General features: G+C 51.5%; 1 protein-coding gene across 1 annotated transcript in view; it reads right to left on the bottom strand.

Annotated features, from left to right (window-relative positions):
- The window catches only part of KLHDC4 (kelch domain containing 4), a 103323-nt gene extending 95165 nt beyond the window's left edge, over positions 1–8158 (bottom strand). Inside the window, exon 1 of the mRNA XM_063945663.1 lies at positions 7948–8158. Coding sequence (XP_063801733.1) covers positions 7948–8046 — 99 coding nt within the window. The 5' untranslated portion in view covers positions 8047–8158. The remainder of the gene's footprint in view (positions 1–7947) is intronic.
- Positions 8159–12964: the final 4806 nt, after the last annotated feature.

Here is a 12964-nt window from a genome sequence, read left to right as displayed (position 1 = left end):
ACACGGTGACAGAACACGGGGGGGTGACACGGTGACAGAACACGGGGGGGTGACACGGTGACAGAACACGGGGGGGTGACACGGTGACAGAACACGGGGGGGTGACACGGTGACAGAACACGGGGGGGGGTGACACGGTGACAGAACACGGGGGGGGGGGGTGACACGGTGACAGAACACGGGGGGGGGGTGACACGGTGACAGAACACGGGGGGGGGGGTGACACGGTGACAGAACACGGGGGGGGGTGACACGGTGACAGAACACGGGGGGGGGTGACACGGTGACAGAACACGGGGGGGGTGACACGGTGACAGAACACGGGGGGGTGACACGGTGACAGAACACGGGGGGGGGTGACACGGTGACAGAACACGGGGCGGTGACAGAACACGGGGGGGTGACACGGTGACAGAACACGGGGGGGTGACACGGTGACAGAACACGGGGGGGTGACACGGTGACAGAACACGGGGGGGTGACACGGTGACAGAACACGGGGGGGGTGACACGGTGACAGAACACGGGGGGGGGGGTGACACGGTGACAGAACACGGGGGGGTGGGGTGACACGGTGACAGAACACGGGGCGGTGACAGAACACGGGGGGGTGACACGGTGACAGAACACGGGGGGGTGACACGGTGACAGAACACGGGGGGGTGACACGGTGACAGAACACGGGGGGGGTGACACGGTGACAGAACACGGGGGGGGTGACACGGTGACAGAACACGGAGGGGGTGACACGGTGACAGAACACGGGGGGGTGACACGGTGACAGAACACGGGGGGGGTGACACGGTGACAGAACACGGGGGGGGTGACACGGTGACAGAACACGGGGGGGGTGACACGGTGACAGAACACGGGGGGGGTGACACGGTGACAGAACACGGGGGGTGACACGGTGACAGAACACGGGGGGGGTGACACGGTGACAGAACACGGGGGGTGACACGGTGACAGAACACGGGGGGGGTGACACGGTGACAGAACACGGGGGGGTGACACGGTGACAGAACACGGGGGGGTGACACGGTGACAGAACATGGTGGGGGTGACAGAACATGGTGGGGGTGACACGGTGACAGAACATGGTGGGGGTAACAGTGACAGAACATGGTGGGGGTGACACGGTGACAGAACATGGTGGGGGTGACACGGTGACAGAACATGGTGGGGGTGACACGGTGACAGAACATGGTGGGGGTGACACGGTGACAGAACATGGTGGGGGTGACACAGTGACAGAACATGGTGGGGGGTGACACAGTGACAGAACATGGTGGGGGTGACACAGTGACAGAACATGGTGGGGGTGACACAGTGACAGAACATGGTGGGGGTGACACAGTGACAGAACATGGTGGGGGTGACACAGTGACAGAACATGGTGGGGGTGACACGGTGACAGAACATGGTGGGGGTGACACGGTGACAGAACATGGTGGGGGTGACACGGTGACAGAACATGGTGGGGGTGACACGGTGACAGAACATGGTGGGGGTGACACGGTGACAGAACATGGTGGGGGTGACACGGTGACAGAACATGGTGGGGGTGACACGGTGACAGAACACGGGGGGGTGACACGGTGACAGAACACGGGGGGGTGACACGGTGACAGAACACGGGGGGGTGACACGGTGACAGAACACGGGGGGGGTGACACGGTGACAGAACACGGGGGGGGTGACACGGTGACAGAACACGGGGGGGGTGACACGGTGACAGAACACGGGGGGGGTGACACGGTGACAGAACACGGGGGGGGTGACACGGTGACAGAACACGGGGGGGGTGACACGGTGACAGAACACGGGGGGGGTGACACGGTGACAGAACACGGGGGGGGTGACACGGTGACAGAACACGGGGGGGGGTGACACGGTGACAGAACACGGGGGGGGTGACACGGTGACAGAACACGGGGGGGTGACACGGTGACAGAACACGGGGGGGTGACACGGTGACAGAACACGGGGGGGGTGACACAGTGACAGAACACGGGGCGGTGACAGAACATGGTGGGGGTGACAGTGACAGAACATGGTGGGGGTGACACAGTGACAGAACATGGTGGGGGTGACACAGTGACAGAACATGGTGGGGGTGACACAGTGACAGAACATGGTGGGGGTGACACAGTGACAGAACATGGTGGGGGTGACACAGTGACAGAACATGGTGGGGGTGACACAGTGACAGAACATGGTGGGGGTGACACAGTGACAACACGGGGGGTGACAGTGACCGAACACGGGGGGGTGACACGGTGACAGAACACGGGGGTGTGACACGGTGACAGAACACGGGGGTGTGACACGGTGACAGAACACGGGGGGCGACACGGTGACAGAACACGGGGGGGTGACACGGTGGGGTGACACAGTGACAGAACACGGGGGGGTGACACAGTGACAGAACACGGGGGGACAAAACACAGGGGGTGACACAGTGACAAAACACAGGGGGTGACAGTGACAAAACACAGGGGGTGACAGCGACAAAACACAGGGGGTGACACAGTGACAAAACACAGGGGGTGACACAGTGACAAAACACAGGGGGTGACACAGTGACAAAACACAGGGGGTGACAGTGACAAAACACAGGGGGTGACAGTGACAAAACACAGGGGGTGACACAGTGACAAAACACAGGGGGTGACACAGTGACAAAACACAGGGGGTGACACAGTGACAAAACACAGGGGGTGACACAGTGACAAAACACGGGGGGGGTGACAGTGATAGAACACGGGGGGGGGGGGGTGACAGTGATAGAACACGGGGGGGGGGGTGACAGTGATAGAACACGGGGGGGGGGGTGACACAGTGACAGAACACGGGGGGGTGACACAGTGACAGAACACGGGGGGGGGGGTGAAACAGTGACAGAACACTGGGGTGACACAGTGACAGAACATGGTGGGGGTGACACAGTGACAGAACATGGTGGGGGTGACACAGTGACAGAACACGGGAGGGGTTGGTACAGCTAGAGCTAAAGATCTCTACCCCCAACCTAACAACAGTCTGACGACACTGCCCGCACACACAAATATACACACACACAAACACACACTCACTTTTTCCATTAACTCACTGATCTGGCTGGCTGGCAGTGCAGGAAGGATTGATCTGCAGCAGCCTGGCTCTTGTCCTGTGTAGCTCCGCCCCCTGAGGTCCCGTGTTGCCCCGCCCCCTCATCGGCATGTAGCTCCGCCCCCTTTTTGGCTGACCACAGCCGTTGTCACTGGGGACTCTGGAGGCGGAGGCTACAACGCAGGCGCCGTGCAGCAGCAGGGGAGACAGGCATCGGCAGCTTGGAGGTACTGCAAAGCAATGACAAGCAGCTCAGCCGGTCGGGCCGCTTGTCATTGCTCGCTGTTGGGAGGCAGTGGGCCGGGCAGGACTGGTTTGCGGGCCGCATCCGGCCCGCGGGCCGTATTTTGCCCACCCCTACTCTAGGAGGTGAGAGCTGTGCAGCCACCACAGGAGCGAGATTCTGGTCTTGGAGGCCAGGATTATTTTCCGGTGCATGTGCAGATGTGATCCGGACCACTTGTCCAACAGATCCCACTGAAACTTTCTGGCATGGAACCTGCCAAATGGAATAGCCTCGTAGGCCGCAACCATCTTTCCCAGCAACCGAGTGCATTGATGGATTGACACTCTCGCTGATTTTAGAATTTGTTTGACCAGACTCTGAATTTCCAGAGCCTTCTCTTCTGGAAGGAAAACTCTCTGTAATTCCGTGTCCAGAATCATTCCCAAAAACGACAGTCATTTTGTCGGACTCAACTGTGACTTTGGCAAGTTCAGGAGCCAACCATGTTGTTGTAGAACTGACAAGGAAATCGCAATGCTCTGCAGCAATCGGTCCCTGGATCTCGCCTTTATCAGGAGATCGTCCAAGTACGGGATAATTGTGACTCCTTGCTTGTGCAGGAGAGCCATCATTTCCGCCATTACTTTGGTGAAAACTCTCGGAGCCGTGGATAGACCAAACGGCAGCGTCTGAAACTGGTAATGACAATCCTGAAAGGCAAACCTCAGGTAAGTCTGATGCGGAGGATATATGGGAATGTGTAAGTAGGCATCCTTTATGTCGACCGACACCATAAAATACCCTTCTTCCAGACTGGAGATTACTGCTCGGAGAGACTCCATCTTGAATTTAAACTTTTTTAGAAAGAAATTGAGGGATTTTAGGATCAGAATTGGTCTGACCGAGCCGTCCGGCTTCGGGACCACGAACAGGCTCGAATAAAAGCCCTCTCCCTGTTGTGACGGGGGCACCTTGATAATCATTTGATTTTGACACAGCTTCTGTATTGTGTCGCATACCACCTCCCTGTCCGGAGGAGAAGCTGGTAAGGCCGATTTGAAAAATCGTCGAGGGGGAACGTCTTGAAATTCTAATTTTTACCCTTGGGACACTATTTCTAACACCCATGTGTCCAGGCCCGAACGAACCCAGAACTGACTGAAGAGTTGGAGATGTGCCCCCACCAGTGCGGACTCCCGCAGAGGAGCCCCAGCGTCATGCGGTGGATGTGGCAGAAGCCGGAGAGGACTTCTGCTCCTGAGACCCTGCCACGGCAGGGGATCTTTTACCCTTACCTCTTCCTCTATTAGCAAGGAAGGAATAATTTCGGCCCTTTTTGTATTTATTTGGCCGAAAGGACTGCATCTGAAACTGGTGCGGTTTCTTTTGCTGTGGAGGAACATAAGGTAAAAATGACGACTTACCCGCGGTAGCCGTAGATACCAAATCAGCAAACAAGACGCTACCTTTATATGGGAGAGACTCCATAGTTTTCTTTGAGTCATCATCAGCATTCCATTGATGAATCCACAATGCCCTCCTAGCTGAAATAGCCATAGCATTGGATTTTGATCCCAACATGCCAATATCTCTCGCTGCTTCCTTCAGGTATGCTGCGGCATCCCTGATATAACCCAGCGTTAAAAGGATACTATCCCTATCTAGGGTATCTATATCAGATGACAGGTTATCTGCCCACTTTTCGATAGTATTACTCACCCACGCAGATGCAATGGTTGGCCTGAGCAGAGTACCTGTGGTGACGTAAATGGATTTTAACGTATTTTCCTGTCTACGATCTGCAGGCTCCTTAAGGACTGCCATGTCCAGAGACGGTAACGCCACCTTTTTTGATAACCTTGACAGGGCCTTGTCCACAATGGGGGACGACTCCCATTTATCCCTATCCCCAGAGGGGAACGGATACGTCACCTGGATCCTTTTGGGAATCTGAAACTTTTTTTTATCCGGATTTTCCCACATTTTTTTTAAAAAAAGTATTCAGTTCATGAGAGGGCGGAAACATTACCCCAGGTTTCTTTCCCTTATACATACAGACCCTAGTATCTGGAACCACAGGGTCCTCAGTGATATGTAACACTTCTTTTATTGCCACAATCATGTATTGAATGTTCTTAGCCAATTTTGGGTCTAATCTGGTTTCATTATAGTCGACACTGGAGTCAGTGTATCTGTGTCCGCCAACTGAGCGAACAAACGTTTATGTGACCCCGAGGGTGTTTGGACCTGTGATAACGCATCCTCCACAGACTTCTTCCATGCCTGGTTCTGAGAGTCAGATTTATCCAGTCGCTTATTAATAAGAGCCACATTAGCATTTAAGGCATTCAACACATTTACCCAATCAGGGGTCGGCGGTGCCGACAGGGTCACTCCCCCAGCCGTTTCTGCCCCTAACACAGTCTCCTCCTGGGAAGAGCATTCAGCCTCAGACATGCCGACACACGTGTACCGACACCCATAGACACACAGGGCAAATAGGGGACAGACCCACAGTAAAGCCTGTCAGAGAAACACAGAGGGAGTTTGCCAGCTCACAACCCAGCGCTCAATCCCGGTTCTGAAAACGTAATATTAAGCCCCAGACCTGTAGCGCTTTTATAACTTATAATTGCACCAAATTACTGTGCCCCCCCCCCCCCCCGTTTGGCACCCTGTTACTTGTACAGTGGTAGGAGGAAAGGACCAGCGTCTCAGCAGCTTCTGTGAGAGAAAATGGCGCTGATGAGAGCTGTGAGGGCTAAGCCCCGCCCCCTTAATGGCGTGCTTCAGCCCCGCTATTTTTTAAATAAATAAATCTGGCAGGGGTTCGGACTTAGTGCCCCAGGCACTCTATACCACTTCTGCCAGGTTATAAAGAGGTTATTATGCTGCCCAGGGTGCCCCCCCACACCCTGCAGTGCCGCTGTGTGAGTGGGAGCATGGCGCGCAGCGCGATCGCTGTGCGGTACCTCAAAGCCGTCACTGAAGTCTTCTGATCTTCTTCTACTCACCTGTCTTCTGACTTCTGGCTCTGTAAGGGGGGGTGACGGCGGGCTCTGGGAGTGAACCCCTAGGCGTACCTAGTGTTCCAAACCCTCAGGAGCTAATGGTGTCCTGTAGCCAAGAAGCAGAGCATTTAAACTCATCAGAAGTAGGTCTGACTTCTCTCCCCTAAGTCCCACAATGCAGGGAGACTATTGCCAGTAGTCCTCCCTGAAAATAAAAAAACCTAACAAAGTCTTTTCAGAGAAACTCAGTAGAGCTCCTCAGTATGCATCCAGTCTGCCTGGGCACAGAATCCAACTGGAGTCTGGAGGAGGGGCATAGAGGGAGGAGCCAGTTCACACCCATTCAAAGTCTTAAAGTGCCCATGTCTCCTGCGGATCCCGTCTATACCCCATGGTTCTTGAAGTGTCCCCAACATCCTCTAGGACGTATGAGAAATGACATTTGTATTGTAACATTTGTAAGGGGAAATTCATAAACCAGAAACAACCTCTGATAATAAATAAAAAATGGATTACCAGTTATTTATATAGCGCACACATATTCCGCAGCACTGTACAGACCTTACACTCTATATTCCCTATTACATATACTCTAGAGTTCAATTTTTTGTCAGAAGTCAATTAAACTACTAGTATATGTTAAGGTAGTTACACACTGTGCGGTACGCTCCATTAGCAATATTGCACAGTGTGTTCCCTTCCCTCCCGGGCCGTCCAACATTGCGCGTACACACTGAGCGATATCGCTCAGTGACGTTACCACGCCGACGGCTCTTTACATGCAGTTTTGGCCGACATAGCCAAAATTGAGCTGCATGCACAGACCACAGAGGGGGTCGTTACCGACCCCAGGAGATGTGCATTGGCCAATGCGCTTTCCCTGGGGTCAATATAAGTCAAAATAAGCGATATTGCACAGAGTGTACGCACCATTATAGTGCGGGTAGAAATCAGAGCACATGGAGGAATCTGTTGGGAGTATGTAACCCATCATCCTCACAAAACGGACAAGACCAGAATACGATAGTACAGGGTCCAGCAATGTCTGGAACTCCAGCTGACGTGCAACTACATATCCCAGCATGCCATGCTACAGTTTTAGCATGCAGTAACAGCAAAACTGTGTCAGGGCATGTTGGGATGTGTAGTTCCCCAGCAGCTGGAGTGTCACATGTTGCCTACCTCTGCTATATAGGCAATGCCAGGGTCAGAGTGCCATGCTTTCTGACAGTAGATTTCCTGATAGTTGGTCACCATGCCCAGCACCATCTAACCCTCACACTAGCGTCTCTGCCACTTGTGTACCCATGTAGGACTGTACTTGGTATTGATGATGCCATAAGCATGGATTGCACCCTACATCAGCAATGATAACCCTGGGCCTTTATATAACACCACCTTCTCCATTAAATTTACTTGGGAAAGCAGGTGGCTGGTAAAGGACAAGGTTTAAATAAAAAAAAATAAAAAAGGAAAAGTTCTCTATACATTCCATTTAATATATCATACTGAAGAAGAACACGTGTTATTACTAGTGCCCTGGGCATGCACTTGGGTTGCTTGCTGGCACATACACCCAACAGACAGTTTGGGTCTCACCTCATCCTTTTTGGACCTCTTGGAAACTTTCTTTTCCATCTTAGCAGCTGTCTTCTCTGCCCCCTTCACCTTCTTCTCCTTCTTTCCCTTTTTTCCCATGTCTGTGGCCGGCGACTAGGCCTCCACACTGCTCTGTGTGCCAGGATAGAGAGAACCCGAGATGACGTCACATCCGTGCGACGCGCCGACGGAACAGTAGCTGGTGATGACATCTGCATGTCACGCTGCAGAAGACTGAGATGATGACTATTGGGAGGATACCACAATCAGCCACCAGAGGGCAGTAGATACATACTGCCAGAAATATGCAGCACTATATATTATATACACACCGCATCCCATTTATAATACAGGGCTTCTCAGCAGTTGCAGTACTGCAAGCCTCAGCCATCAGCAATTTTGGAAGGCTTGTTCCAGCTAATGTGAAACCACAAGTACCAGTTTAGCTGAAACTTGTCCCACAATAGGTGGAGAGCGTCTAGCAATTCATTCTGGGACTTGTAGTTCCACAACAGCATGGGAGCCACAGGTTGCCTAATTGTCCTCTACAATGTCCCTTATACAGATAAAATTGTAATACCAAGGCCAATTTTTTTTTTTTACAGCACTACCATTTGTTAAAATATTACAATAAGCATATTGTATTAGCTGGAGCTGGGGTGGCTGCCCTGTGCTATTTTCCTGGGGCTCATCTGCTCCTTTCACTGCCCTGAGGAAGAAAAGAAAAAAAGCAGTGTGGGTTTATTATTAATGTTATTGTTTAAATAGCTCTGCCATATTACCCAGCACTGTACAGAGAACATTTAATTATTCACATCAGCCCCTTGTTCTGTTGGAGCGTACAATCTTCTCTAAAGGGGTCTATTTATTAAGCAGGGTTAACTGAAAACTCGTTAGAAAATGGTTATTTTCACAGGGGAAAAAAAAAATCTATGAAACTTCAGATCATTTATCAAGTTTTTAAAGCTGGGAAAATTGCAGATTTCTTAGTGGATTATCGCCGTGCCCATTGAACGTTAGATGACGAAATGAGGACAAATGCCAAAAAGCTTTGCTTTTTTATACAAGACCAATAAGCATCACTCTAATTTCTGGATGGCGTTAAGCAGCAATCAGAATAGAAAGTAGCTTTGCTGGAGAGCAGCTCCACACCTGCGCAGTACAGAGAGTAAAGCCGAACACAGCAGTGAAACATATTACAGGACAGCGAGTTACTGGCACCACTGTCCTGGCTAGGATAGGCTTATTTGGTGAATTTACACCTGTGACATGTCCTCTGGTGGCATCTGCTATATCACCGGGATATAGAACATATCAGATAAAACATAGGTCTGAGCTGTAAGTTGCAATTTATCATCAGCTTTTGCTGTATTTAGGCAAAAACACAACCAAAGGATGTCATAGTGGGTGGAAATGCATTAATCAGACCAATAATAACCGCACAACAGGCGCCATATATGATGGAATAGACATGGAGATCCATTAGCGTCACAAGAGATAATTATTGCTGACAACAGGCTAGACCAGAGCGCTTTATTGAAATATTATAATTATTTATATATAAAGAAGCACAAAGGTTCCATAGAACCGTTCTACAGTACATGTATTCTCTTGGCAGCTGGATAAGGCCCGGTTGTCAATGACTATGATTTCCAGGCTTTGGGCCAACCAGCACCTAACTGTCATTTTTCAAACACAGCCTGTAACATGGCAGATAGGAGCTGATTGGCTGCTACTTTATCTCTCTCCACTTTATCACTTTTTAAGGCTTAGTTAGTACATCTTCCCCTTTATTTGAGCAGGAGGCCTGAGCAGTTCTCTGTACTATGGTTGGGATAAGAAGATTAGAGACTTGTTGGTGAGACAGACTGGAGACAGGACCACATCTCGGTCTCTTTTCCCAGAGGATCCACCCATATCCCCCTAAGATAATTACTTATAGAACACCTTCCAAAGGGCTGAGTATTGGGAAATACATTCCAAGCAGCCAAACATTGTGTCAGAAGACAGCCACTGGGATAATGGATAAAGCCAGACAAACTTTAACCTCGTACTGTCAGCTACTGTTGAGAGAGAACGCCCTGCGCTTTTCTCTATCCGGCGGCATTGGGACCCTGGATTGCCGGAGGTGCAACCTCTGAATCTGGTGCGCTCCTACCTACACATGGGCAGCTATACTGCGTGTCTTCAGCTCCTTCTTGGTAGATGTACTAAGACCTGAAAAGTGATGAATTTCACGGTGATAAAGTACCAGCCAATTAGCTCTAAACTGGCATGTCACAAGTTGTGTTTGAAAAATGACAGTTATGAGCTGATTGGCTGGTACTTTATCATTGTGAAATGTATCACTTTTCAAGGCTTAGTACATCTCCAGTGAGCGAACGTGCCCCTGAGAGTCTCCGTAAAGTAGAGAGACAGCATTACAGAGGAAAGTGCCCCTGCAAGTTCCACTGCACCACCACTATACCGCTGTATATATAAGCTAGTGTGTGTATACTCCACTGCCACCACTGTATGTATACGCACAGGTGTCCGCATAGGCGGATCCAGGGGGGGACACACTCGGGCCCGTGACTCCCCCCCCCCCCCCCCTCCTCCCCCTGTCGTTTCTGACTTCTTTTTTTCAAAAGGAGAACAGCAGCAGCACTACTGCTATTTCCGTCAGTCAGATTTGATAAAAGAGCCGGCAGGCACTAGGACCCGCCACTGCTCTAACAGCAAGTCCGTGTGGTAACCAATGGGGAGGCTGGAGCTGCAGCTCCAGCCTCCCCCTGCTCACACTGCAACCTACCTCCCCCACTGCCAGCCAGCCAGATTCCAGCCCAGGCGCGGGGTCCAAATGCCAGCATCGAGTAAGACTGTTACTTATGATCGTGCAGAAGGCTTCATTAGCCCTCACTGCACCGCACAGTTTCCCAGCACTTCCTCCTCCACTTCCTTTACTACCATGCTAGGTGCAGTCACACTCAGCCTCAGCTGTGAGAAGGCGGCCCGTGTGATGGTGACAGGGCTGTCCTGCAGATGTCTTATGCTGCTTGTTGGAGATACAGCTGGCTGCCTCTGCTAATCAAAGATGGGCAGTTTGTGTCCTGCAGTCTGAGTCTCAGTGCAGTGCCAAAAACAAGGTATGCTGCACCTGCCACCACCAACTAAAACCTATAATAATTATATTGTGCTGGGGTGCCTGCCAGGCTCCCATAACTAATGGAACAGGTGACCAACATTTCAAGGCCCAATCAGCATTTTCATCAGGGTGAAACATTGGCAATAAACCAGGATGCGCTCCTACAGCCAATCATTACCTGATGGCGTATTCTGTGAGGCCACGCCCCCTGTGATACCACACCCCTTATCTGGGAGCACGCGTGCCTTAGGTGCATGTAAATATAACTATTATCGTTCCCCTATCATGGTGTCCCCACACCTTTAATTTTCTTCTGGATCCGCCCCTGGGTGATCGCACACCATACGTTCCTGGCCAGATCTGGTACATACATATATGCAGAGCCGTAACTACGTATGTGCCAGGTGTGCCTGGCACACAGCGCAGTCGCACTGAGGGCACAACTGCCCGCATTCCAAGTCAGCGGCTTGTAATGAGTCAAATTGACTCATTACAAGCTACCTGTATGTGCCGGAGAAGGAGAGGAGCATCTCCGAAGGCAGGGGAGGAGGAGGAGGAGGGAGGGGGACTCCGAAGCAGCAGCAACGCTATGTAATTGGTAGTTGCGCCGCTACAGCTGTCCCTTTCCTTACACATAGGCTGGCCATCGCCGCTATGAATGCGGGGATGCGCTTCCCTCATCCTAGCATTCACAGCGGCGGCAGCCAGCCAATGCGGAAGGAGAGGGACAGCTGCAGCAGCGCCGCCACCAATTACAGTGCGCTGCTGCGGCTCCTCCTTCTCCCTCCCTCCCTCCTCCTCCTTCTCACCTGCCTCCTGAGTTGCCAGCACCGAGGAGCCTGACTGCCTGAGCCAGCGGAGAGATGGTAAGTATCAACTATTCTGTCTATCTATCTATCTATCTATCTATCTATCTATCTCTGTCTATCTATCTATCCTGCCGTAATGCGTAAAAAGGGGGACGCAGACTGCCGTAACGTGTAAAAAGGGGGGCGCTGTCTGCGGTAATGTGTAAAAAGGGGGACGCTGTCTGCGGTAATGTGTAAAAAGGGGACGCTGTCTGCCGTAATGTGTAAAAAGGGGGACGCTGTCTGCAGTAATGTGTAAAAAGGGGGACGCTGTCTGCCGTAATGTGTAATAAGAGGACGCTGTCTGCCGTAATGTGTAAAAAGAGGGATGCTGTCTGCCGTAATTTGTAAAAAGGGGACGCTCTCTGCCGTAATGTGTAAAAAGGGGGATGCTGTCTGCCGTAATGTGTAAAAAGGGGACGCTGTCTGCCGTAATGTGTAAAAAGGAGGATGCTGTCTGCAGTAATGTGCAAAAAGGGGTATGCTGTCTGCCGTAATGTGTAAAAAGGGGATGCTGTCTGCCGTAATGTGTAAAAAGGGGACATTGCCTGCCGTAATGTGTAAAAAAAGGGGACGATGTCTGCCGTAATATGTAATAAGGGGGACGCTTTCTGCCGTAATGTGTAAAAAGGGGGCGCTGTCTGCCGAATGTGTAAAAAGGGGGATGCTGTCTGCCGTAATGTGTAAAAAGGGGGACGCTGTCTGCCGTAATGTGTAAAAAGGAGGACGCTGTCTGCCGTTATGTGTAAAAAGGGGACACTGCCTGCCGTAATGTGTAAAAGAAGGGGACGCTGTCTGCCGTAATGTGTAATAAGGGGGACGCTGTCTGCCGTAATGTGTAAAAAGGGGGCGCTGTCTGCCGTAATGTATAAAAAGGGGACGCTGTCTGCCGTAATGTGTAATAAGGGGGACGCTGTCTGCCGTAATGTGTAAAAAGGGGACGCTGTCTGCCGTAATGTGTAGTAAGGGGGATGCTGTCTACTGTAATGTGTAAAAAGGGGACGCTGTCTGCCGTAATGTGTAAAAAAAGGGGACGCTGTCTGCC

This window comes from Pseudophryne corroboree, chromosome 11 (genome assembly GCF_028390025.1).
Source record: "Pseudophryne corroboree isolate aPseCor3 chromosome 11, aPseCor3.hap2, whole genome shotgun sequence".
Taxonomy (NCBI): Eukaryota; Metazoa; Chordata; class Amphibia; order Anura; family Myobatrachidae; genus Pseudophryne; species Pseudophryne corroboree.
This window is presented reverse-complemented; position numbering and strand designations above follow the sequence as displayed.